The 27116-nt window shown below is 38.0% G+C and overlaps 1 protein-coding gene and 1 long non-coding RNA gene across 14 annotated transcripts in view; one reads left to right on the top strand and one right to left on the bottom strand.

The window, feature by feature from the left end:
* Positions 1–4182: 4182 nt before the first annotated feature.
* The window catches only part of COX7B2 (cytochrome c oxidase subunit 7B2), a 164567-nt gene continuing 141633 nt past the window's right edge, over positions 4183–27116 (bottom strand). For 7 of the 12 annotated variants that reach the window (XM_060655113.3, XM_060655120.3, XM_060655117.3 and 4 more), the window contains 2 exons: positions 11517–11622; positions 4183–4599 (listed from right to left, as the gene is read on the bottom strand). In XM_060655113.3, the coding sequence (XP_060511096.1) occupies positions 4301–4540 (240 nt within the window). In that variant the 5' untranslated portion in view covers positions 4541–4599; positions 11517–11622 and the 3' untranslated portion in view covers positions 4183–4300. The remainder of the gene's footprint in view (positions 4600–11516; positions 11623–27116) is intronic. The other 5 variants (XM_060655124.3, XM_060655112.3, XM_060655118.3 and 2 more) reach the window with 1 other exon arrangement.
* LOC132692556 (uncharacterized) lies at positions 8472–11521 on the top strand. 2 transcript variants are annotated; one of them, XR_009616429.2, is made up of 3 exons: positions 8472–8849; positions 10065–10286; positions 11164–11521. It is a non-coding gene; the product is annotated as an uncharacterized LOC132692556 (long non-coding RNA). The 2 variants fall into 2 exon arrangements; XR_009616430.2 differs by having other exon boundaries at positions 8472–8838.

The raw sequence follows: 27116 nt of genomic DNA on the forward strand, positions 1-27116 counted from the left end.
ATGGCTACAGGAACCAGTGAGTACACCCAATCTACCAACAGACAGGCCACCCCTGCACCTAGATTTAGCACCATTCCTTGGGTGCTGAAGTTGGGGGGTGGGTAGGGAATCAGCCATCAGTGCAAGGTTGACTTCACTGGGCCACTTCAATCATGGAAAAGGCAGTGATTTATCACCACTTTAGCGGACACTTAACTGACAATGTAGATTTACCTTGTTTCCCTGCAACTTTTCTGTGAATGCTATCATCATCCATGAACTTGCTAAATGCCTTATTTAGTACCTTGGTTCAAAGCACTGATTCTGACCAAGAAACTTACTTTATAGAAAATTAAATACATAAGTGAATTCATGCTTATGGAATTCACTGATCTTACTATGTTTCCCATCACTGATAGATAGAATGCTGCACCCACCTTTTGAAGTACTCATTATAGCAACAGCTGGATAATACTGCCTTGCCAGGCTGACGTAATGTCTCCCATGCTCTAAATAACCAATATATGGTGCTATTTTCCCAGAGCTGGGAATTTCAGGACTGGGAATCAAGAGGTGGAGATGAGAGGGTCCTCCACAATTACCTCTAGTGATCTACTAGAAAAATATTCACTTCCATAACTTTGGGTTTTGCTGGTCTAGAAGTTTTAGGCTTCTACTAGGGATCACAGTAATGGTTCCATTAAACTGGAAGTTGACAGCGTCACCCTGCCATAGGTAGAGGGACTTCATATCCTCTTTTAGAGACAGGACTAGTGTATTGGTTTTATAAGGGAAAGTTGCATCATGTTAGGTAAAAGCATTATTTTTGTTGTCTTTACTTGAAATATAGATATGGTTGGGAAAGATGTGCACTTACGTCAAATGGACAAGGGGCAGACTACTGTGGCCTTTTTAAGTGTCAACTTGGCTAGGCTTCAACTACTTTCTCCAGAATTCCTTCCCTCTGCGGTTTCAGGTTAGGGTTAACCACAAGGGAGAGATATATAAGGATGGGAGACATAAAATAGCAAGCATTTTGTCCTTGGAAGGCTGGCATAAAACACCGAGCACTGTGCAAGTTGTGTATGCCATTGCTGATCTTCTGGCTTGCTTTACTGATAAGGAACAGCCCCAGGGCCTATAGCTATTTAAACTTCTACCAGTTTTTCAGCTTTTTTGAGCACGGGGGCAGGTGAATGTGCACTGACACAATGAAGGGCACTGACTTCTCCCAGAAGTCATCCGCATCATCTTAGTTACAGGCAGTGACAAATGTGCCCAGGTTCTAGTTCACAGTCATGATTCCAATGCATCACTTTTCAATTTCAGTTGGCTTTTGCTCTCCCCTACTTCACATCAAGCTTCCCTCCTTTACTGAGAACTTATTATCAAATGGCGAGGCAATAGCCTCCACTAGCTCTCACCATTGCATCAGTTCTAATTCCCATAATTAATCTGATATTCTATATGACTTACACTGGTTCGGTCTCTCTGATTAAACCCTGACTGATAGAATTAGTATGGAGAATTTATTTAAAAACCTCTACAAAGTGATCAAGACAAACAACTAAATAGAAAAATGGAGAAAGAGGGGCACCTGGGTGGCTCAGTCAGTTAAGCACCTGACTTCAGCTCAGGTCATGATTTCATAGCTTGTGAGTTCGAGCCCCACGTTGGGCTCTGTGCTGACAGCTCAGAGCCTAGAGCCTGGAGCCTGCTTCAGATTCTGTGTCCCTCTCTTGCTCTGCCCCTCCCCTGCTTATGGTCTGTTTATTTCTCTCTCAAGAACAAATAAACATTAACAATTTTTTTAATTATATAAAAAAAGAAAAATGGAAAAAGAAACAGAAAAGTCACAAATACAACATACACAACACACACACGCACACACAATGTTGGACCTCATCAATAATTAGATTAGGGAAATGCAAATTAAGATATGAGCTACTATTTTACACTCAGCAAAGCAGTGAAAATTATAATGTATGATAAGTCTTAAGAGTGAGTTTGGATTAACAAAAGGAAGCTGTATACATTACTGGTGAGATTGTAAACTATTTATCCACTTCGGGAAATAATCCAGCAATACTGATAAAGCTAAAAAAGCATTCCCTAAGAACTACCAATTCTACACCTAGGAAGGACCCTAGAGGAATTCTCATATAGTAAAACTGGGAAGGAACACATAATGTCCTTTGTCTACAGAATAATAGTAATAACGTATACTTGAACTTCAGAAACAATATATTTATCTTGAGGTTAGTCATCCAGGAGGAGATGGTCTCCATTGTCAACTATAGTATGCAGCCCCCAAAGATCCCTGCCTTGAGGTAATCATGCCCTTGCATAATCCTCTCCCATTTTTTTATAGCCTTGATTTAGTGTCTCACTTCTAGTGAACAAAAAGTATGATAGAGGTTATGGAATGTCACTTGCAAGATTAGGTTACAAAAGAACAGGGCTTCTGTCTCTCTTACTCTGTTACACTGTAAGCTGCCCTACGGAAAGACCCACACAAAAGGAAACGATGTCTCCAGCCAATAATCAGCAGTGCAGAAATAGGTTCTACTTACATAAATGGGTTAGAAAAAAGCTTAGGGTGGAAAGCCGCCAGCACGGGGCGAAAGCCCCAGAGGTTAGCTAGCGAGATATCATAATGGGATCACGAGTAACTTGTTATATAACCTGCAGGAAATTATACTATTGTAGTTTGATCAAAAACACCACTTGCTTCCAGACCCTCTGCTTCTTACACAAGTTAATGATTACTGTCTGATTGATTGTTTTCTCCATGTTCACATGTATAAGATCTTGTTTCCTTCACATTTACCACGTGGGTAATATCTTGTGAGCTCAATAAGTACAGAGATGAAACCCCTGTTTGGGGCTCTTGTCTCCTCCGGGACATTAGCCTCTCTCGTATTCAATTCTGCGTCCGCTCTCTTGCTGGACAAGAGAGAACTCCAGACTCAGAGCCTGAGACATTCAGCCAGGTCCTAAGACCAGTAAGCAGCCATATGTGTTTGGATATAGATCCTCCCCTAGTTATGCCTCGAAATGATTATAGCCCTGACACTCTGATTACAGAAGTGAGAGAACCTGAGCCAGAGACATCCAGCTAAGTCATACTGAGATTCTTGACACACAGAAACTATGAGATAATAAATGTTCGTTGTTTTAAGTCACTGAGTTTTAGGATAATTTATAAAATAGCAATAGATAACCAATACACCCTCCAATAATCATTGCAAACCCAGAGCAGTAAACAAATTCATTGTTTTCAGGCTAATATTCATAAATTCAACCAATAATTACTGAATGTCTAATCTATCAGGCCCTGTTATAGGGATAAAGTCATGAAAAACCCAGTTTCCAAACTATGCTTTTATGGAGTTTTGCACAAAGACAGTAAACAAAATATATCTTATGTCAGATGATGGTAATTGCTATGGAGAAAGATAAAGCAAGGAAAGAGGACAAAGACCAATCTAAGTTGCAATTTTAAAAAGGTTGCAACTTTAAAAAGGGTAGTCAGAGGTCTCCTGTGAAAAGACGACATAGGAATGAAACCCTGGAAAGTATGATGAAATGAGTCATACAAGATCCGCAGGAAGTACATTCCAAGCAGAGAAAAGAGCAAATGGAAAAGTCCTGATGCAGGGGTAAAACTGACCAGTGCAGCATCCAAGGGGTCTGTGTATCCTTCAGAAGACTTTTGCTTTAACTCCGGAGTGAAATAGGGAGTCACTGGGTTTTGAAAAGAGGAATGATATCACTAATGTTTTAGAATGATCATTCTGTCTGCTGTGTTAAAAATATTGCGTGTGGTGGGGTAGAAGGTGCAGGTTTGGCAGGGGCCATCATGTGTAGAAGCTATGAGACTGGCTAGAAAGTTTTTCTAATAACCCCAGTGAGAGTATGGCGGTTCAGATCATGGTGGGAAAGATGAAGGATGTGAAAAATGGTCAGATTATGAATATGTTTTCAAGAAAGATTCAATAGAATTTGCCAAATAATTAAACTAATTTGTAAGATACATATGTGCGTATATCCACTGAAGGATACCTAGTGTAAATCATTAAGCCAGAAGAATATAGGCTTTATTAATTCCACTTTCAAATATTTATTATTCATAACCTCCTATAATCCATACCGACTGCTGCTACCTTGCTTCTAGGCACTATAATGATGATTTTCAATGACTTTTTAAAGGTTTCAAATGTATTTTATTTCTTTAATTATGCTATATTTTAATGAGAAGCAGAGTGCTGAAACAACAAGTCGACTTGAAAACAATTTTGTATTACAGCAACTTGGATGGTTATTTATCATTCCACTCTTCCGGGGTGACTCTGCCAACAGGAGACAGGTTCCATTCTATTCCAATCTGTGTGGCTGTAAACACCCATGCAACAACACAGAAAGCGCTTCCACTGGCCAGCACAATATTACCATATTTGTCATGAAAATCTGGTGAGTGTTTTTCATGGCTTTGTCTAATTTGTTGAATGCTTCGAATCTTGAACCTTCTTAGTGCATTTCTGGTCAAGGAAAACATCATGGAGGTGTGATAGGACTGCAGCTGATTGCAGCTGCTGGTCTACTTCCTTGCAAAGAGACCTGGGAAAACAAAAGATGAGCAATGACATCTGATCTACATTCAGTTCCTCCCTCCGAATATTTTACTCCCACTACTCCTTACGGAGTGACCAGTCATGTAGCTTTGATAACATGATGTCTGGATTTGAGTCTCAGCTCTACTACAGATTAGCTGTATGAACCTGGGCAGTTCCTCAACCTCTCATTGCTTTAATCTCTTCAATGGCAAATGGAGACAATAATGTCTAGCTCCAAAGGGTGCTGTGAGTGGAACAGCACTCTGGCTGGTCTTAAAGGTTAACCTGCTTCAAGTTAACACACTCCTTACCTGCTGACCTCAGGGTCCTTGGTCTATAACATAACTAATTCACTTTCTTTGAGATTTGCAGACCACTGGCCTTAAGGAGTGAAGGAACAGAATTTTCCTAGGCCATAGAAAACAACAAGTCTGTCTGAAGCTGCCTCAGCCTTCTGATTAGCCCAGAAGTTCTTTTTTTTTTAATTTTTTTTAACGTTTTATTTATTATTGAGACAGAGAGAGACAGAGCATGAATGGGGGAGCAGCAGAGAGAGAGGGAGACACAGAATTGGAAGCAGGCTCCAGGCTCTGAGCCATCAGCCCAGAGCCCGACGCGGGGCTCGAACTCATGGACCGCGAGATCGTGACCTGAGCCGAAGTCGGACGCTTAACCGACTGAGCCACCCAGAAGTTCTTTAGCAAAATGTTTTTCTTTTTTAAATCACACAAATGACTTTACCCACCTCGCTTTGTGCATCTGTAGACCTTGACCTCCTTTGCAGAAAGAACATAGTACTCTGGCACATCATGAAATAAGAATTGGACCCCCTTGCACAACACTCTCTCACCGAGATAACTTTTATAGCTGGCATCATCGAGCCTGCATGTAATCAAGAAATGTTGCAGGCCACTGCACTCCCTTTGCTGATTAACTACCCTAAACGTCTTTAAACACCCTCGGGCCAGGCAGAAACCTTTGAGTTGGCTTTTGGACAAGAGTCTACCTTCTCCTTAGGTTGCTGGCTTCCTGAATAAAGTTCAAATTCCTTTCCAAACAAAACTTGTCTCTTGAGTGGTGATCTTCCAGGTGATGGGCAGCTGAACTTGGGTTCGGTAACATGAATATTACATGTGATAATCCCTAACAACAACAGAAGTAAGCACACAGTGTTATCTTCTCTATTCTTCACAAACAGCTAATGACTTGCTCCCTAGAAAGACTCCAAACTAATCAGCATGACTGACAAAATGACAATTCACAACATGTCCCACTAGTCCAGTGATACCAAAACTCAGGTTTCAGTCAGAATTACAAGGCATTCACAGAGTATGTCATACCTCTTCCTCATGCTGCTCCTTTTCCTCCCCTTTTAAGCCCCTTCCTCATCTCCCCCTTCTCTACCTGTAACTCCTGCCCTGCAGAAGTCAAAAAATCATGAAATCAGATGAACATGTCATAATAGCCCTAATAATTTTACTTTTTTTTTTTTCTTTCAGCATTTTTTTTTTTTTTTTTTTTTATTTTTGGGACAGAGAGAGACAGAGCATGAACGGGGGAGGGGCAGAGAGAGAGGGAGACACAGAATCGGAAACAGGCTCCAGGCTCCGAGCCATCAGCCCAGAGCCTGACGCGGGGCTCGAACTCACGGACCGCGAGATCGTGACCTGGCTGAAGTCGGACGCTTAACCGACTGCGCCACCCAGGCGCCCCAATAATTTTACTTTTTAAACAGATAGCTATATTGAACAAGAGATCTGGAAGCAGAAACGTGGAGTTCTGTCGATTTCTCTTCTTTGGGCAAGCTGTCAAACAGTGCTCCGTCTCTAGCAATGACGTATGTTAACTGTGGTCCAAATGCAGGCAACATGGACACAAAAATGCCTGAGGTCAGTACTTGTAAACTTGTAACTGTTCACTGAGATTTGCCAACTCAAATGACTTGATTCCCAACTTAGAAAACAAGACCCTAAGGTTCTCTTTTATTTCCTACCAGATGGTAAAGTGGTACTCTTCATGACTGTGATGAAGGGGACAAGAAGAGAACCAAATGCCTTTCTTCTGAGGTCCCAAATACTCAGTTGTTTTTTTTTTTTCTTTTCCTGTTAGTCACGAATCTCTCCACCAAAAGGCACTAAAGTTTTAATTTGAATTGAATTCAGAAAGTAGGCTGAAGGTGAAAAGGGTCAGGGTATGACAGGTGCAGCCTTAATTCAATACAAAAATACTTGTGCCACATAGGATGGCACAAAACCAGAGAACAATTGCGATAACGGATTTCTTGTAGGTCATTCATGTATTCCTGCTAGTTTATGACAAACTGATTTCATTATTCCTATCTTCAAGATATTAAGTTGAAACTCAGATACTTTGTCTTTAGTGACACTGATCACATCCCTTTGTAGTTTAGTTCATCCTTTGGTTATTCCCATATCTGTGAAGCTTTTCTTTTCCATCTAGCCTGAATTTTCTTGTACTAGTAAGTATCCACTGTTAAGATTTCCTTTTAGGAACTCCTGTAGTTTGTAGTTGGCATTTCATACTGTAATAAACAAACTGCAGTCTTTCATTCCTTTTTTGTTTTTCCTTGTCAGCATCAGCGGCATCTGTCTCGGTTGCTTTCATATCTACGTTTATCTATTCTTTGCTTAAAAAATGCATGTTAAGAGCTGCGAACCCATGGATTAGAAAAATTTTCCATATTGTTCAACTCTACATAACTTATTTTTATGATAAATTTCATGTTATCAAGAGTCCTAAGCCTATTACCAAAGAATTGAAGCTATAGGGTCTAATATCCATATGAAATCATAAAAAAAAAAAGAAATTCAATAATGTAACGCAGGTAAAGAAAATACTTCTCAAAGTAGATGCTTTCTGATGAAAACAGACTACAAAGAGATGGAAGAAGACAGATTTCTCTAGGTAATAAGAACAAAGCAGAGGTTCTCTCATGCCTGTGGCAATAAAAGAAAAATACATTCCGAATAAATATAAATAGTTAAAGAGAATGAAGTATTCTATGAGGATAAAAAGGAAAAACTGATCGTGTCATCTATTTTATACAGCAATGCTGAAACTCAGTTTAGGAAAAATAACTAATACTAGACTTCAATCTAAGTGCAATAAGGCAGTATATATATTTGAAGCTTCAGTGGTAACAAAAATAATTTCAAATCACTAAAGGCCATAAAAAGAAGCAAAGCAGTAATATAGTAAGGAAACCAATATTTAATGGATATATGCCTGTTTGCCAGACATTGTCCCAGAATTTTGCACATTTGTAAAAACAGTGCTGCAATGGTGATATTTATCTCCATTTTATACATGAGAACAAACGAATTCAAGACATGAATTCAAGTCCTCTGATTCTAAATCTGGTACGTTTTTCAACTATCATGTTTTCTTAAAGTATATCCAATTCTGAATACTGGAAACAAACAAACAAAAAACCCCAATGTGGTTACTAGAGATGACCCTTTAGTTGAAAATGGTTCGCTTCCCTTTACTATATTTACTGAGTGACTATCGGTGTGTCAGGATTTGGGCTGGGTGCCAGGGTACCATGCCTACTCTCAAGAAGCTTATAGGAGAGTGAGGGAATGAACAGTCACTGTCACAAGGGAGAGACAGGCTAGAGATGAACACAGAATGTCCTTGGTCCACAGGAGGAGTTACGTTTCAACCTGGAGTTCTAGAAACGGTTTTAGAGGAAATGACACCTAGGCTAGATCTTGAAGAATGATGAATACATAAAAAACAGGGGCGCCTGGGTGACTCAGTCAGGTAAGTGTCCAACTCTCGGTTTCAGGCTCAGGTCATGACCTCACCAGGTTTGTGAGATCAGGCCCCGCATCAGGCTGTGCGCGACAGCATGGAGCCTGCTGGGGATCCTCTCTGTCCCTATCTTTCTGCCCCTCCCCTGCTCTGGCACACTCTCTTGCTCTCAAAATAAATAAATAAACTTAAGAAAAAAGATATAAAAAACAAAGCTGGAGTGTGGGGTGTAGATACATTAGCAAAAGTAAAAGCAGAGAGGGGCGAAATAGTATGCAGACAGGGCAATCTGGTGAGCTCAGTAACACCAGGTAGTAAGTGAAGTAAATGCCCGCAGATGAGCCTGGAGGGCTGAGGAAAGAACAGCACTACAATGAGGACTTTATATGCCCGGCTATGACATGTGGACTCAATTCTATAGATCAGTGTTTCTCACGGTTGAGAAAACAGCGTGCAAACTCACACTGTGAGTTAACTGTGAGTTAACAATGACAATTCTTAGTTCCGTGTTCTGTATTTTTACATTCATAATTTAAAGAAATGTAAGACAATAGTATATGAGACCTAGATGATGTGGCTTATCAATTTTTGGTTCCTGTGTTTATCTTTGCTCTGCAAATTTGCTTGTACCGTTTACATTTGTTTATCCTGGGCTAATGTGAAAAGAATGGAGGCAGCTTTTATATTTAAGTATGTGTTCACACCAGGGAAAAAATGAAGAATTAGACAAAGCAAGCTATGCCACAGCTCACTATATGGTACAGTCATCTGAAAATAAAAGAACTATGGCCACAGCAAGCACCGCTACAGATTCTGGACAATATTAATTAACGGTCATACTGAAATAATATTGTAATTTTGAATTTTCTTTATTGCATGGTTTGGTTCATTTTTAATTTGAAAATATTTTGGTTTCATAGCTGTATCAAAGAGGATAAATTTGGTTTTATGTTTATACATGTATAAGTGATTTTAAAATAAAATAATTGAAGAGGGTACAAGTAATATGAAAGAATTTGTTTCCCCTTTAAAAAGATTCCATATATAATCCAAGTTTGAGAAACATTCTCATAGGTGAGGAGAAACCACCTATAAGAGGGGGAAAATCTGGGGGAAGGGAAGCACTTTACAAAGATAACTGTGAGGTGGAGAATGGGTATGAAGATGGGAAAAAGCGGCAGAAAAGGTAACAGGTTATTTCAAAGTTAAGTGTTTATTTCAATGGCTCATGAAAACGATGATGAGGATCTGAATTAAGTACTGATAACAGAGATGGAAAGAAACTAGAATTGAGAAATACTGGGAAAACAACCAGTCTGATGTGGAAAATAAGTTATTCTAAGTAAACTGAGTAAGTTCCTTCACTTAGCCTCTGGTTTAAGATTTTGGCCCCCAATTCTATTTCTGTTAAAAATCAGCAGACATTGACACTGTAGCTTGTAGCTGACCCCAAAGAATTAGAGTGTGAGTGATCTAGGTACAGAATGCAGCAAGGTCAAATCAGACATACTTGAGGTACTCTAGGAACAGGGAGGTCGAGATACCTGAGTAGAAGGAGGGAGGCTCCTAAGAGGATTTACTGTATAGTTTTGAGGAAAAAATATCAACTTCATCCAGTCTAGGTGGAAGCATAACACAGACCAATAAATGTCCTGCTTAGTTTTGATATTAAGGTTTTCTATCTAACTTTAGGAAGAAAATGAGAAACTGTGTCCTATTTCTCAAATGTGCCTAAATATTACTAGTAAGTATCTCACAGAGAGATGGTGCTCAAGATGGGACTGAGTGAACACCAAGGTTTCCCAACCTGGGCACTATTGCCATTTTGGGCCAAGTAATTCTTTCTTGTTGGGGAAGATACTCTTGCACTGCAGCGTGTTTAGTAGCATCCTTGCCTCTGTATACAACATACCGGTAAGTAGTATCTTCCTCCCCTCATTCGTGACATCACAAATATAGCTCCTGACGTTGACAAATGTCACTTAGAGAGTAAAATCATCACCAGTTAAGAACCACTGTTGTGTTCAGAACAAAGTGTCTCCTATCACTTCTCCCATAATCTTCTACATGGCACTGTTCTATTCAATACAGAGGCTTAAATTCTAAGAAAAAACATACTCCCATTCCCTGCCATGGCCTGCATAAAGGTTGCCTACCAACATTTTTTCTCAAACTAATCTCAATTTTTAAAATGTTGTGCAGTATACAACTTAGATGAATCACTTAGTCTATGTGGGCATCTGCTTGCTCGTCTATAAAATGAAAGAAAAAAGTGGGACTAATTTGGCTTTTCCCAAACCTGCCTAATACTAAGAGTCATCTGGAATCTTTGTTACAAAATGTACATTCCTAGACTAACAGAGCATACAGGGGAATAGCCGGAGAATGTATATTTTTTTAAGCAAGTTCTCAGAAGTCTTGTCATCAGACAAGTTTATGGAACACTGAATCAGATGATCTCTAAGGTCCTATCCAGCCCTAACACACTAGACCTTTCCAAAGAGAAAAACATTTTAGGAAGACCATTTATTCTTTTAGGCCACTGGAGGAGTACAGTAGTAATTGAATCACCACCATGGTAATTTAAAAAGCAGCACCTGAGTGGCCTCACTGATAGGGAACCCTTGGGAATAAGTTAGTCAACAGAGACATTTGGCAGCATTTAAAAACATGAAAAGTACTAGTAATGCTGTATAGCGAATGGTATTTTCAAAGCTGATGCTCCTAGACAACATTACTCAATTGTAACTCCTTCATTTCCACCTGCTTTTATTTTTACTCTTTTTTACAGCTTCAGAATATTGACACACGATAAGAAACGATAAAAAAGGCAATCTTCTTGAAATGAAAATGCACATAACCTGCGGTGCCTTCTGTTCATAGATGTATTTCTCAGAAGACTATGCTGCTCAGGGAAGGATTAAGGGTACACAGTGCAAAGCGTCTCCCATCACGACTCCTTAAGAAGTATGGAAGCCCTGCAAGCAGCGATGCGGCTGGTAGAAATGCCGAACAAGGATTCTATTTCATATGTAATGGCATCATCTCCTGAGTCACTGAATTGATGGCCGGTACAACCATTTGCTTAAGGCTGTGTTTTATGTCACTTCACTAAGCCTAAAAAGTTACATAAATGGATGTTACCTGAACAAATAAAAAGGCGGATCACAGTACTGGGCGGTTATGTCAGGAGGGAAAAGTAACAGAGTGGACAACTTGCGAGTTCATGTCCTCAAATGGCAAATGTTGCCTGAAAAAGGAAGGGATATAAAGTATGTAGTCTCCTTCAAATTCTACTCACAGTCAAAATCTAAATAAACAGACCAATTCTAGCCTATTTAGAATGCTAGAAGTATTCAATAAAGTCCATCCTGAGAATAGTCATAGTGCTCATTCAGACAGTTTCTTTTATGGACCTGATCACATTAATGTGATTCACCCATTAAGTACCCAATATATATTTTTTTAATCACAAAGTGCTTTCAACTATACTCATCTCCACCCTTTCTGACAGCTATATGTAAGAGAATACAACAGTAACAGAGAGACTGAGGGCTTTTCTCCATGCCACACCTCGAGTCAGTGGCATGATTGTGCAAGAATTCTTATTTTGTTTTCTATTAAACTTTGGTAGGCCCAGCAAATTTCCTCAAAGTGGATGTCCACGTGTCCATGTTAATTTTACATTTCAATCCATTTCAAAGACTAGAAATAGGTGACCTTATTATTTTAGGTAATATATTAAGTGTTAAAGGGCTTCTGTGGTTACTCTCAAAATATTTTATACTGCTGGCATGCCTGGGTGGCTGAGTCGGTTAAGTGTCTGACTTCAGCTCAGGTCATGATCTTATGGTTGATAAATTCGAGCCCCACATCGGGTTCCACGCTAACAATGTGGAGCCTGCTTGGGATTCTCTCCCTCTCCTTCTTTCTCTGCCCCTTTCCTCTGCGCAGGCATGCTCTCTCTCTCTCAAACTAAATAAATAAACTAAAAAAAAGATTTTATATTAACTGCATTCCATAGTTCATAGACTGCTGTATAGTCAGGTCCTTCTAGAAGAGGCTATTTCAGTGGATACGGCAAGTCAAAACATCTGGATAAATGCACAGCATTTTGCCCACTTAATCTTGGAAAATAAGAATGTCATGGTTATAATAAATTCTAGAAACTTTGAAAATTTTATATAGAAAATGATATGGAGTCACTGAAAGACATGAGGGGTGTGGGTTACATGGTCAGATTTGCAGTTTAGACATTACTCTGGTACAAGTATGGGGAAGGACTTCCAGAAGAATACTGAAAATGTTCAATGAGTAATGATAAGGACTTGAACTTGGACAGTTCACGCAATTAAGGTCTCAGCATATGCCAGTCTCTTCTTTCTGTAGTCATATTTCTGTATCTAATCCTCAGCTTTGCAGAGCCAGAACACAATTCTTTGGCACAGGCACCTAATGATGACAGCCTCTGAGGAGCTATCTCATGCCACTGGAAATCTCAGAACTTGATGTATAGAGTGTGGGAATTAATTTTTTAACTTCAAAAGAAAAATATTCCATTCCAGTGACTGGAATACATCATTTATCTCTTAGCTTTACTAGCTTGACACTGATTTCAATCATAAAGTAACCTTATCAATATTTCCCAAAAGATGTGCCTATTTTACTAGTTCTGTTTGATGTTAGTAGGTGTTACTTTTAAAAAGAGCTTCAAAGTCATCTAAGTTTAGGAAATACACAGGTAATAAAGTGAAACTCTTTTTTTTCAAGTATTTTCTAAACCTGTATTGTGCTAACATACACGGCTATTCTCTGAGAGGAATGGCATGTGGGACTCTCCAAATTTAGCAGAACATGCCATGCTCCCCAGCCCCACCCCCCCCCCAACCCTCGGAGCATATCTCTGTATTAGTGTTTTCAGAACACACTTCAGGGAACACCAACGAATGCCTCTGTGCTCTCAATGCTGTTACATCATTGTACTCATTTCCAATAGTTTCATAGTTCCAGAAGGAAATTTCACAACAAAATCACTTTTTAGTGGGGACTTTTAACATACGACTGAAGGAGTTTAGAATGTGTGTTAAGCTCAGGGTGTCTTAACAACACTCATAGGAGTAATTAACGCTAGCCTTCATTATGTGATTCTAACTTCTGCAGTTTTAATATTTGTGCAGATATTTCCCTCCTCTCCACATCTACCTTTATTCATTAAATGCTCTATGAATAGAAAGATAGTATGATTCTACAGTGGCCATCAGAATTACATCAATAACCCCTCATCGCATAATCTGAAACTTTCATTTAAATACTGAAATGTGGGGCGCCTGGGTGGCGCAGTCGGTTAAGCGTCCGACTTCAGCCAGGTCACGATCTCGCGGTCCGTGAGTTCGAGCCCCACGTCAGGCTCTGGGCTGATGGCTCGGAGCCTGGAGCCTGTTTCCGATTCTGTGTCTCCCTCTCTCTCTGCCCCTCCCCCGTTCATGCTCTGTCTCTCTCTGTCCCAAAAATAAATAAAAAATGTTGAAAAAAAAAAAAATTTTAAATACTGAAATGTAACTGTACAAGCCATCCCTGCATTTAATCTAAATATGTCACTGACAAATCTAAATATGTCACTGATAAAATTTTAAATTTTAACTTTTAGATATCAAAGACATTTGAAATCTGAAAGACGCATTTAACTGAATGCTTCCATTTTTCGTGCAAACTGTCTTTGATTTCTAACCTGAAATCAGGCCAGTAAGGTTCTACTCCAGAGGTTAATTTTGATCAAATCCCAAATTCAGATTGGAACATTTAGTGCTGCAAAATAATCCTTTCTTCCATGTTTCTGAAATCTCCAGATTTTTTTATTTCCGATTTAGACTATCTCTGCCCTCCTAAACTCTGCTCAAATACATCTGTAAATAAAGCCTTTATGAGTGAGGCTTTTGTTCTTGTCATCATCTGGGAAACTTATGAAGCATTTGCAGAGAAATTCCATTTGATGAGAAGAGCACTTCACAGCCCTGAAGTAGTAACTATGATAACCCTCCAAGTTGTTTTTCCAGGCCCGTTCTCTCTTTTAGTATACTTTTTTTTTTCTTTTCACTTTCATATAATTTTGAAAACTTTTAACAAGATGTTGTTCTTTTGTTCTTCTTTTGTTCTTCCATTTAGGCTCCATTATTTGGAAGTGAGAAAGACTTTGGCCAGAGGGGCTGACTCTAGTAAACTGATTTTTTTTCTTTCTTGTAAATGCCTCAGAAGAAACAGTTAGACAGGATGCACTTTGCCAAACCTTGGGGCAGGGATTCTGCTTTAGTGAGCTGATATTTCATTTTAGTTTTTAAGTTCCTGAGGGAAGGACACTAAAAAAGAGGTTACCCATCTAAACACATGCAACAGAAATTCAGAACACAGATTCTTGTTTTGAAATTCTAAGACTTCCAAGTTAGAATTCTATTTTCAAAGAGGTTACTTTCAGCTTCTCTTTCATTAATCTAATGGAGTCTAAAATGTCACAGACTAAAAATGGCACTCTTAAATTAGTATAATTTAACCATTTGAATATTTGTTAATTGGAAAATAAGATTTCTATACAAACAGGCCATAATTTTGATTACGCAAGCCATTTATATGGCTTACAACCACTGCTGATGATGACATTGTGGGTTTGTTTATATAATGTATTTTATCACATTTGTCAAATCCAAATCATAAGATCTAAAGACACAGACATCACTTTAAATTGTCCTTTAATGTCTTCAGCAATTGGTCACTGGACATTCATGACTTGATATTATAAACATAGTTAAGGAAGAACATGGGTAGAAATAAGAGTATGGGGGGCAGATAGTAAATACATAACTCTAACTATGCCTTTCTTAGGCTTATATTCTATTTGAAAGAAAGGTGGAGAACCAAACTCATGTATGTGTTTTTCTAATGCAAGCTAATTCTGAGAAAAAGGCACAAAGATCTAAGTATAGAAATAGGTGAGGGACCTGAATCCTTTGCCCTCCTTAGAATAAGAACATTGACTAAGAATGGAAGATGGATGGCTTCCTAAAAGCAATAGAATGCTGTTAAAAGAGGAAGGTGGAATGCATACTAAAATGAGAGAGAGAAAAAAAGTCCACTATAATGGAAGAAAATTTTGATCAAATCAAAGATCCATTGGGGGCAGAGGTAAAAACCCAGAGATTTATTGATTAAATGACAGGGACCAGGAATTAGCTTCTCTACAGTTTGTTCTATCTCCAAAATTTTGTTTCTGCGTCAAAAGCTTCAAATAAATGTGCTGCACAGGCCCAGAGGAGTCAGTGTTATGGGCAATTACAACTGTGTGAGAATGGGCCCATACATACTCTTCTATTTATTTCTATAACTGAAAGTGGCCCTCTCAAGTTTTTTTGCATAATGAAAAGATCCTCTAGAAACCCTAAATAATACTGAGATTATTTTATTGCTTAAGCATGCTTACACTGAGCTCCTCTTATGTGACTACAGCCTGCTCAACACTGGAGTTACAAAAATGGATAAGAACGGCCCATTCTTTCAGGAATGCTCAGTTATTGGAAGAGACAGATAATCATAAGGTTTCAATATGAAAAGTGTTATAACAGATATGATCAGGATGCTATGTCATCAAAAATGAAAGGTACCTTTCTCATCCAGAGAATTCATGAGGAGCTTCCTGGATTAATAATGGTGGATGAGTTAAGTTCTCAAATACACTCAACCAGACACAAAGAATGGGAATGGAGACACTTACTAAGGGCTTTTCTCCAACTATTAATGCTAAAATTTAGTTTTCAAATACTTCTCCTTTGATGGAGACCTTCAAGTTAAAACATATGTAAATCAAGACAGTCTTCTTTAATGTCAAGCTCAAAACAGCAGCACATGTAACAGTGGCACATAAGCATCATATTGAAATAAAACTTCTGGCTTTTTGCCTATTCTATAATACATTTTCATCTTGATTGAACCTCATATTATAATCACCATAAAAATTTGCTTTTAATGTTACTAAGAAATAATAGCAGATAAGCTTGGAAGACTTCCTTAAAAATAAATGTAGGCAATTTATAAGACTGAGTAGACACAAAATAATCAGAGTTAAGATAGTTAGAATCTAATTTTGTTCAGAATTAATAATATCCAAGGTGGAGCCATTTCCTGCATTTTCTTCTGAGTTCATGATGTTGCAGGATCCTCTATAACTTTATAATTTAAAGAGCCACAGAGAATAACTAAGAAAATTTTGGGATTAATACTGGGAAATAAATAGTAGCCATGCTTCATGAAGGACTGAACAGAAGCTAAGTTATGAAGGTACTCCTCTAAAATGTCACGTGTAATCTAACAGCCTGCAAATGGTAACTGTCAAAATACTGGCAAAGTCCAAAATACTGGTAAAACATACACCCAGCAGCTAGATAATGCCAGGAATTCCCCATATAAAACATTCATTTATTTGACTGAAAAAATAGCTCCATAACAACAACCACTTTAAGCCAAAACATCAGTTTATAATGTGTGAACTGTACTCAGTGTGAGAATGTATGGAAGGATATTGCCCCAAGCATAAAGAGATCAAGGGAGGCTGGAAAGATGATGGGAGTAACAGGACCTTGAGCTCACCCTGTCCCATGGATACAACAACACTCACATCAAATTAGGTAGTTTAAACATTATTTCTGGTAAATAACCCAGAAAACCACCTAAAGACTGGCAGAACAAACTCCACAAATAAAGGCAGAGAAGAGGCCACAATTAAGAGTGTAGGCAGGATGGAGATGCTGTGGGGAAAAAAATGGATCTCAGTAGTCCAGAGGAGGGAGGGAGCCACGAGGGTGGAGAAGGGCAAGAAAGAGACGGTCACACTGGGGATCCCAAAGACATATCCCCATAAAACATTTGGCTTTGAAAGTAAGAAAGACTGAATTTACGGAGTTCTTACAACCAGTGGGACCTAAAGCCTGGAATTTTAAAACTCAGTGGCTTTGTTCTGGGAGAGCCCCAAGGGCAATAGGAAACTGAATCCCCACCCTTAAAGAAACAGCATGACAAAACAGCCCTGGGAGACACAGTATAGAAGCAGCAGTCTGAAAAAGGTCCAGGGCATACTGGAGGGAAAGCTATTTACTCATCTCTGGGCCTGTCCTATAGAGGCAGGGATCACAGGAAGACCCCTTCAGGAACAAAGGAGCCGGCAGGAGCCATTTCTCTACCAGTCCCTCAGTAGAGAGCATAAACACACGCTGCCTGCTACAGCAACAGCAGACATTCATTACCTAATTTGCCCACACCAAGCCTGACCCCCAAGTTTTGGCAGATCTGCCCTTTCCAGTCATACGTGCCTTGGTCCTGGAGCTGCAGTCCCCCTCCCCAGAAGACCAGCACAAACCTTGCCAACACTGCATCTCTCAAGTAGCGTGCTTTGTGGGGTCTTAATGCCAGTAGCAGCAGGAGCAGCAGCAGTGGCAGGGCCCTGTGGAAGCCTGAGGCACACCTTGCTAAAACTGCACACTACCCCCCAACCGTTCACTGCCCACATGCAGCTCCACCTGCAACTGCAGCTGCAGGTCTCATTTCACAAGTAGACCAATGCTGAACACCTTGTTAAAACTGCACGCCTCACTCCAGCCAGGGAACAAATACTACAAAGAAAGCCTCTGCACGTGATTGGACTAAAGGAAAAAGTGGCCAGGACACAACAGCAGGGCACACAAAATACATTTAAGAGACACCTCCTGAAATGCCAGGTTCTGGGTAATAGGGGACATACTGCACTGCAGGGCACTATGGGACCTCTTCTTCATAAGGCCATTGCTTTCAGGAACAGGAGACATACCTGAGAGTTAGACCACAAGAGGAGACAGAGGAATGTGTCCCAAATGAAAGAACAGGACAAAACCATAGCAAGAGACTTAAGCAAAAAGGATATAAGCGATATGCCTAATAAGAGAATTTAAAGTACAGATCACAAATATACTCACTGGACTAGAGAAAAGAGTGAAGGACATCAGTAAGACCCTTAATAAAGAGATAAAACAGAACCAATCAGAGATGAAGAACATAATAAATGAAATTAAAACTATACGAGATGGAATAAGTAGCAGGCTACAGAAAGCAGAGGAATGAAACAGTGATGGACAAGTAATCAAGCTGAGTGGTGAGAGGAAACAAAATTATATAAAATGAGAATAGACATACAGAATTCAGCGACTCCATCAAGCATAATAACATTCGTATTATAAGGATCTCAGAAGAAAAAGAGAGAGAAAAGGCAGAAAATTTATTTGAAGAAATAACAGCTGAAACCTTCCCTAATCTGAGGAAGGAAACAGATACCAGATCCAGGAGGCATGGAGATCCCCCAACAATATCAACCCAATGAGGCCCAAGCCAAGACACGGTAATTAAAAGGCAGAAAGTAGTGATAAAGAGATAATTTTAAAAGCAAGAAGAGAAAAGAACAGAGCTACATACAAGGAAAATCCTATAAAGCTATTAGTGGACTTTTCAGCAGGAACTCTGAAGACCAGAAGGGAGTGGCATGATATATCCAAAGTGCTAACAGAAAAAAATCTGGGGGCACCTGGGTAGCTCAGTTGGTTAAGTGTTCTACTTCAGCTCAGGTCATGATCTCGCAGTTCGTGAGTTCAAGCACTGTGTTGGGCTCTGTGTTGACAGCTCAGAGCCTGGAGTCTGCTTCAGATTCTGTGTCTCCCTCTCTCTCTGCCCCTCCCCCACTCATGCTCTGTCTCTCTATATATCAAAAATAAACATTAAAAATTTTTTTAAAAAAAATCTGCAGCCAAGAATACTCTATCCAGCAAGGCTATCATTCAGAATAGAAGAGGTAGAGTTTCTCAGGCAACAAAAGCTAAAGAGGTTCATGACCACTAAACCAGCCTTACAAGAAATGTTTAAGGGGACTTTTTGAGTAGAAAGGAAAGACGACCATAAGTAAGAGTATGAAAAGTAGAAAACACAAACGCAGTAAAAATGAATATGTCTGTAAAAACCAGTAAAAGGAGTCACAAAAGGATGTAAATTATGACAGCATATACATAAAATGTGGAGACAGGAAGAATAAACAATGGCTTCAAACTTAAGTGACGATCAACTTAATATAAACTGCTATAAGCGGAAGATATTAAATGTAAACCTAATGGTTACCACAAATCAACAACCAGTAGTAGATATGCAAAGAATAAAGGAGAAGCAATCCAAATGTATCACTAAAAAAAGCCTGCAAACCATGAAAGAGACCCAGAGAAGAAAGGATCAAATAAAAATTACAAAACAACCACAAAACAAGTAACAAAATGACAATAAGTATAGATACCAAAATGGCTTTTAACATTTATGTGCAAAATGCTCCAATAAAAGGATACAGAGTAACAAAACATATTAAAAAAAAAAAAAAAAAAAAAAAGACCCATCTGCCCATGGGAAACTCATTTCAGACCTGAAGACATCTGTAAAATGAAAATGAGGGGATAGAGAAATATTTACCATGCAAATAGATATCAAAAGAAAGCTGGGGTGGTAACACTTGTATTAGGCAAAATAGACTTTAAACCAAAGACTGTATAGAAATACAAAGCAGGACACTATAATCATAAAGGGGACAATTCAAGAAGATATAACACTGTAAATGTTTACGCACCCAACATGGAAGCATCCCAATACATAAACATAAAAGAAATAATTGGTAGTAATAAAATAATAGTAGGGGACTTTAACATCAATAGATCATTAAAAACAGAAAATCGGGGCGCCTGGGTGGCGCAGTCGGTTAAGCGTCCGACTTCAGCCAGGTCACGATCTCGCGGTCCGTGAGTTCGAGCCCCGCGTCAGGCTCTGGGCTGATGGCTCAGAGCCTGGAGCCTGTTTCCGATTCTGTGTCTCCCTCTCTCTGCCCCTCCCCCGTTCATGCTCTGTCTCTCTCTGTCCCAAAAATAAATAAAAAACGTTGAAAAAAAAAATTAAAAAAAAAAAAAAAAAAAAAAAAAAAAACCCAGAAAATCAACAAGGAAATATTGGCTTTGAATGATACACTGTACCAAATGGATTTAACTGAAAGACATACTCAGAACATTCCACCCTAAAACAGCAGAATACACACTTATTAAGTGCGCATGGAACATTTTCCAGGATAGATCACTTATTGGCCACAAAACAAGTCTCAACACATTTTAAAAGACTGAAGTCATATTTTTCTGGCCACAACTCTATGAAACTAGAAATCAAACACAAGAAAAAATCTGGGAAGAGCACAGAAATCTGGGAAGAGTTTAAATAACATGCTACTAAGCAATGCATGGGGCAATCAAGAAATCAAGAAGAAATCAAAAGTTTCATGGACAGAAATTAAAATGAAAACACAATGGTCCAAAATCTCTGAGAAAAAGCAAAACAGTTCTAAGATGAAAGTTTAGATCAATACAGGCCTACATCAAAAAGCAAGAAAAATCTCAAATAAACAACCTAACCTTATACTGAAAGGAGCTAAAAAAAGCAACAAGCAAAATCCCAAACCAGAAAGAAGGAAGTAATAACAAATACATTAGAAATAAATAAATAGAAATAAACAAACAAAAACCCAATAGAATAGATTAATGAAACCATGAGATGGTTCTTTTTTTTTTAAGTAGGCTCCACACCCAATGTGGAGCTTGAACTGACAACCCCAAGATCAAGAGTCTCATGGTCTACTGAATGAGCCAACAAGGTGCCCCAAGAGCTGGTTTTTAAAAAGAAATCAACAAAATTGATAAACCTATAGCCAACTCATAAAAAAAAAAAAAAAAGAAAGAAAGAAAGAAAGAAAGAAAGAAAGAAAAAAGAGAAAGAGAGGATGAAAATAAAATCAGAAACATAAGAGAAATAACAACAAACACCACAGAAAAATGAACAATTATAAGAGAATATTATGAAAAACTATATGCCAACAAGTTGGACAACCTAGAAGAAATGGATAAATTCCTAAAATCATATCTACCAAAACTGAAGCTTAAGAAATAGAAAATTTGCGCACACTGATAACCAGCAATGAAATTGAATCAGTAATCAAAAACTCCCAACAAATAAAAGTCCAGGACCATATGGTTTCACAGGGGAATTCTACCAAATATTGAAAGGAGAGTTAATATTCATTCTTCTCAAACTTTTCCAAAAAATAGAAGGAAAACTTCCAAATTAATTCTGAGGCCAGCATTACCCCTGATACCAAAACCAGATAAAGACACCGCAAAAAAAGAGAATTACAGGCCAATATATGATGAACATAGATGCAAAAAAAAAAAAAAAAAAAAAAAAAAAAAAAAATCCTCAAAAAAATATTAGCAAACAGAATGAAACAATACATTAAAAAGTATTCACCATCATCAAGTGGGATTTATTCCCAGGATGCAAGTGCAATTCAATATTCACAAATCAATCAACAAGATACATTGCATCAATAAGAGAAAGGATAAAAACAGTAAGATCATTTTAATAGATGCAAAAAAGCATTTGACAAAGTATAACATCCATTCATGATAAAAACCTTCAACAAAGTAGCTTTACAGGGAACACACCTCAACATAATAAAGCCCTTATATGAAAAACCCACAGCTAACATCATAGTCAATGGGGAAAAATGGAAAGCTTTTCCTCTAAGGTCAGAAACAAGATAAGGATGTCCATATTCACCACTTTTATCCAACATAGTACTGAAAGTCCTAGCCACAGCAATCAGAAAGAAATAAGAAGAAGAAAAATGAAATAAAAGATATTGAAATTGGTAAAGGACATGGAAAACTTTCACTATTTGCAAATGACATGATACTATATGTAGAAAACCCTGAGACTCCACCACAAAACTGTCAGAACTGATAAATGAATTCAGTAAGGTGGCAGGATACAAAATCAATACAAAGAAATCTGTTGCATTTCTATACACTAATAATGAAGCAGGAGACAAAGAAATTAAGAAAATAATCCCATTTACAAATACACCAAAAATAATAAAATACCTAGGAATAAACTTAACCAAAGAGGTGGAAGATCTGTACTCTGAAAACTATAAAACACTGATGAAAGAAATTAGAGACAACAAAGAAATGGAAAGACATCCCATGCTCATGGATTGGAAGGACAAATACTGTTAACATCTCTATACTACCCAAAGCAATCTACACATTTATTTTTTAATTTTTAAATTTTTTTTAGAGAGAAAGAGTGAGCAGAATAGAGAGGCTGAGGGAGAGAGAGAGAAAGAGAATTTAAGTAGGTTCCATACTCAGCATGGAGCTTGATGTGGGGCTCAATCCCACAACCCGGAGATCATGACCTAAACCGAACTCAAAAGTCAGATGCTCAAGCAACTGAGCCACCCAGCTGCCCCACAATCCACACATTTAATGCAATCTCTGTCAAAATACCAACAGCAATTTTCACAGAACCAGAAGAAAATTTGTATGGAACCACAAATCACCCCAAATAGCCAAAGTGATCTTGAAAAAGAAAAACAAAACTGGAGGTGTATCACAATTCCAGACTTCCAGTTGTATTACAAAGCTTCAGTAATCAAAGCAGTACGATACTAGCACAAAAACAGACACATAGATCAACAGAACAGAATAGAAAGTGCAAAATAAACCCCAAATTATATTTTCAATTAATCTTCAACAGAGGAGGAAAGAATGCAATGGGAAAAAGACAGTCTTTTCAACAAATGATGTTGGGAAAACTGGTCGGCTACATGCAAAAAAAAAAAATGAAATTTGACCACTTTCTTACACCATATACAAAAATAAACTCAAAATAGATTATAGACCTAACTGTGAGACCTGAAATCATAAAAGTCCTAAAAGAGAGCACAGGCAGTAATTTCTCTCACATAAGCCATAGCAACATCTTTCTAGATATGTCTCTGAGGCAAGGTAAATAAAAGCAAAAATAAACTTTGGCACTACATCAAAAGAAAAAGCTTCAGCACATAAAAGGAAGCAACCAACAAAACTAAAAGACAACCTACTGAATGGGAGAAGATATCTGCAAATGACATATCCAATAAAGGCTTAATATAACAAATATGTAAAGAATTTATACAACTCAACACTAAAAAACAAAATAATCCAATTAAAAATGGCAGAAGACATGAACAGACATTTCTCCAAAGAAGACATATAGATGGCCAACAGAAAAATGAAAAGCTACTCAGCATCACTCAACAAGGAAGTGCAAATCAAAACCAAAATGATACACCACCTAACACTTGTCATCAGAATGGCTAAAGTAAAAAACTCAAGAAACAACAGGTATTGGTGAGGATGTGGGAAAAATGAGCCCTTCTGCACTACTGGTGAGAATGTAAACTGGTGCAGTTTTGATGAAAGACAGTATAGAGGTTCCTCAAAAAGTTAAAAATAGAACTACTCCATAATCCAACAATTACCCTACTTGGTATTTACCCAAAGAATACAAAAACACTAATTCAAAGAGATACATGCACCCCTATATTTATTGCAACATTATTTACAATAGACAAATTATAGAAGCAACCTCAGTGTCTATTGATAGATGAATGCATAAAGAAAAATGGTATACATATACAGCAGAATATTATTCAGCCATAAAAAAGAAAGAAATTTTGCCATTTGTAAGGACGTAGATGGATCTAGAGGGCATAGTGCTAAGCAAACTAAATCAGTGACAGAAAGACAAATACCATATCATTTCATGCATATATGGAATTTAAAAAATGTAACAGATGAACATAAAGGGGAAAATAAAAGAGAGAGGCAAACCATAAAACAGACTCTTAACTGTAGAGAACACACTGAGGGTTTTTGGAGGGGAGGTGAGCAGGCAGATGGGTTAAATGGGTAATGGGTATTAAGGAGGGCACATGTTGTGATGAACACTGGGTGTTGTAAGTGATGAATCACTAAATATTACACCTGAAACTAATGTTACACTGTACATTAACTAACTGTAATTTAAATAAAAACTTGGAAAAAAACACAAAGAAAATAAAAAAGAGTAAGAAACCAAAAAACAAACTCCTAACTATAGGGAACAAATAGATGGTTGGTTACCAGAGTGGAGTAGGTAGGAAGATGGATGAAACAGGATTTTAGTTTGATGAGCACTGAATAATACATGGAACTGCTGAATCACTAAAAAGTAAACATGAAACTGTAGGTTAACTACACTGGAAACAAAAATTTTACATATATATACTTATACATCAACAGAGTAAAAAAATAAAATAAATACACTTAATTAATTATTAAAAACAAAGAAAGAAAGAAAAAAAAAGGGGATCTAGTTTCAGACAACTACTAAATGAACCCTGGCCATTTCCTCATCTACCATTCATTCTTCTTACACTCCATCCAGTTTCCACCCCATCATTTTATATAAATAGGTAATACAAAGGTCATTAATGGCTTCTCTGTCCCTAAAGTGGACATGTTAAATCACTTGTCTTAACTTTTCAGCTAAAATAGCACCAATGATGCATCCCTCCTCTGGAAGCCTTCTCTTCCTTTACTTCCTATGATGTTCTCTTAGTTTTCTATCTCTATGGCTATTTCTTCTTTACAAACTCTTCTTCCTGTAACAGTCCTTAATGTAAAAGTTCTTAATGGCTCAGCCACAGGTTTCCCCTTTATTTTCACTTTATATGCTCTCTAGCTCTTCCAAGCCATAGTAATTATTATGGGCAATTAGATAACTCCCAAGTTATATCTCCACATATAAATCATTTTCTTCATTCTTCACTCAAGGACACTACATGAAACTTCCTTCATAACATTTCTCCTAAGATAATTCAAATTCTAAGATATTCAAAAGATAATTCAAAGATAATGTGATGTCTACAAAATCAAGAGTGACTATGGGTATAGTTACTATGGCACATATTAAAACCTCATTAGAACTGGAAGTTTGTACCCTTTGACCAACATTTTCCCGTTTCCTCTAACCCCCAGTCCCTGGAAACTACCACTTTACTGTTTCTATGAGTTCAGTTTTTTATATATTTCACATATAAGTGAGATCATACAGTATTTGTCTTTCTACCTCTGACATTTATTTTTTACATATATTTATTTTTGAGAGAGACAGAGCCCAAGTGGGGGAGGGGCAAAGAGAGGAGACACAGAATCCGAAGCAAGCTCCAGACCCCAAGCAAGCTGTCAGCACACAGCCTGACAAAAGGCCCAAACCCACAAACCATGAGAATATGATTTGAGCCGAAGTGGGCCACTCCACCAACCGAGCCACCCAGGCATCCCAGTGACATTTCTTTTAACATAATAATACCTTCCAGATTCATTAATGTTGTCACAAATGACAGAATTTACTTTTTTTTTAATGGCTGAGTTATACTTCATTCCATATATATAACAGATTTTCTTTATCCATTTATTTGTCAGCAAATATAGGGTTTTTCCAAGTCTTGTGAATAACGCTGCAATGAACACAGGAGTGCAGATATCTCAAGATACTGACTTTATTTCTTTGGATATGTACAGAAGTGGGATTGCTGGATCATACGGTAGTTCTATTTTTAATTGTTTGAGGAACCTCTATACTTCTTCCCATAATAGCTATACTAGTTTACATTCCCACAAAGAGTGCACAAGGATTCTCTTTTCTCCACATTCTTGGCAACACTTATTATCTGGTCTTTTTGCTAACAGCCAGCTTAACAGGTGTGAGGTGATATCTCACTGTGGTTTTCACTTGCATTTCAAGGTTGATTAGTGATGTTGAGTACCTCTTCATGTACCTGTTGGCCATATGGAGGTATTCTTTGGTAAACTGTCATCTATCCAGGTCATCTGCCCATTTTTTAATCAGGTTGATTTTTTTCCAACTGAGTTGTATAAGTTTCTTATATATTTTGGATATTAATCCCTTATCAAATACACAGTTTTCAAATATTTTCTCCCGTTCCGTAGACTGACTTTTCATTTTGTTGATTGTTTCCTTTGCTGTGCAGAAGCTTTTTAGTTTGATATATACTCTGACTAGTTTACTTTTGCCTTTTGGTGTCAAATCCAAAAATCATTGCCAAGACTAATGCCTAAGAGCTTTTTACCTGTGTTTTCTTCTAGAAGTTTTATCATTTCAGGTCTTACATTTAAGTCTTTAATCCATTTCAAGTTAATTTTCATGAGTAGTGTAAGACAGGGATCCAGTGTTATTCTTCAGTATGTGGATATGCAGTTTAACCAATATCATTTATTGAAGAGACTATTCTTTCCCTATTGCATGATTTTGGTTCCCTTGTCAAAGATTAGCTGACTGTCTACATGCAGGTATATTCCTGGGCTCTCTACTTGGTTCTGTTTTCATCCAGTTCCTTACTGTGCATATTAAAATAGCTTTGTAGGGGCACCAGGGTGGCTCTGTCGGTTAAGCGTCCAGCTTTGGCTCAGGTCATGATCTCGCAGTCCATGAGTTCGAGCCCTGCATTGGGCTCTGTGCTGACAGCTTGGAGCCTGGAGCCTGCTTCGGATTCTGTGTCTCCCTCTCTCTCTGACCCTCCCCTGTTCATGCTCTGTCTCTCTCTGTCTCAAAAATAAATAAACATAAAATAATTTTTTTAAATAAAATAGCTTTGTAATATAGTTTTAAATCAGGAAGTATAAAGCCTCCACCTTTATTCTTTTTTCTCAAAATTCCTTGGCTAATTGTGATCTTTTGTGATTTAATATGAATTTTAGGATTACTTTTATCTACTTA

The sequence above is a fragment of the Panthera onca genome, chromosome B1, assembly GCF_046562875.1.
Source record: "Panthera onca isolate mPanOnc1 chromosome B1, mPanOnc1 haplotype 2, whole genome shotgun sequence".
NCBI classification, from domain to species: Eukaryota; Metazoa; Chordata; class Mammalia; order Carnivora; family Felidae; genus Panthera; species Panthera onca.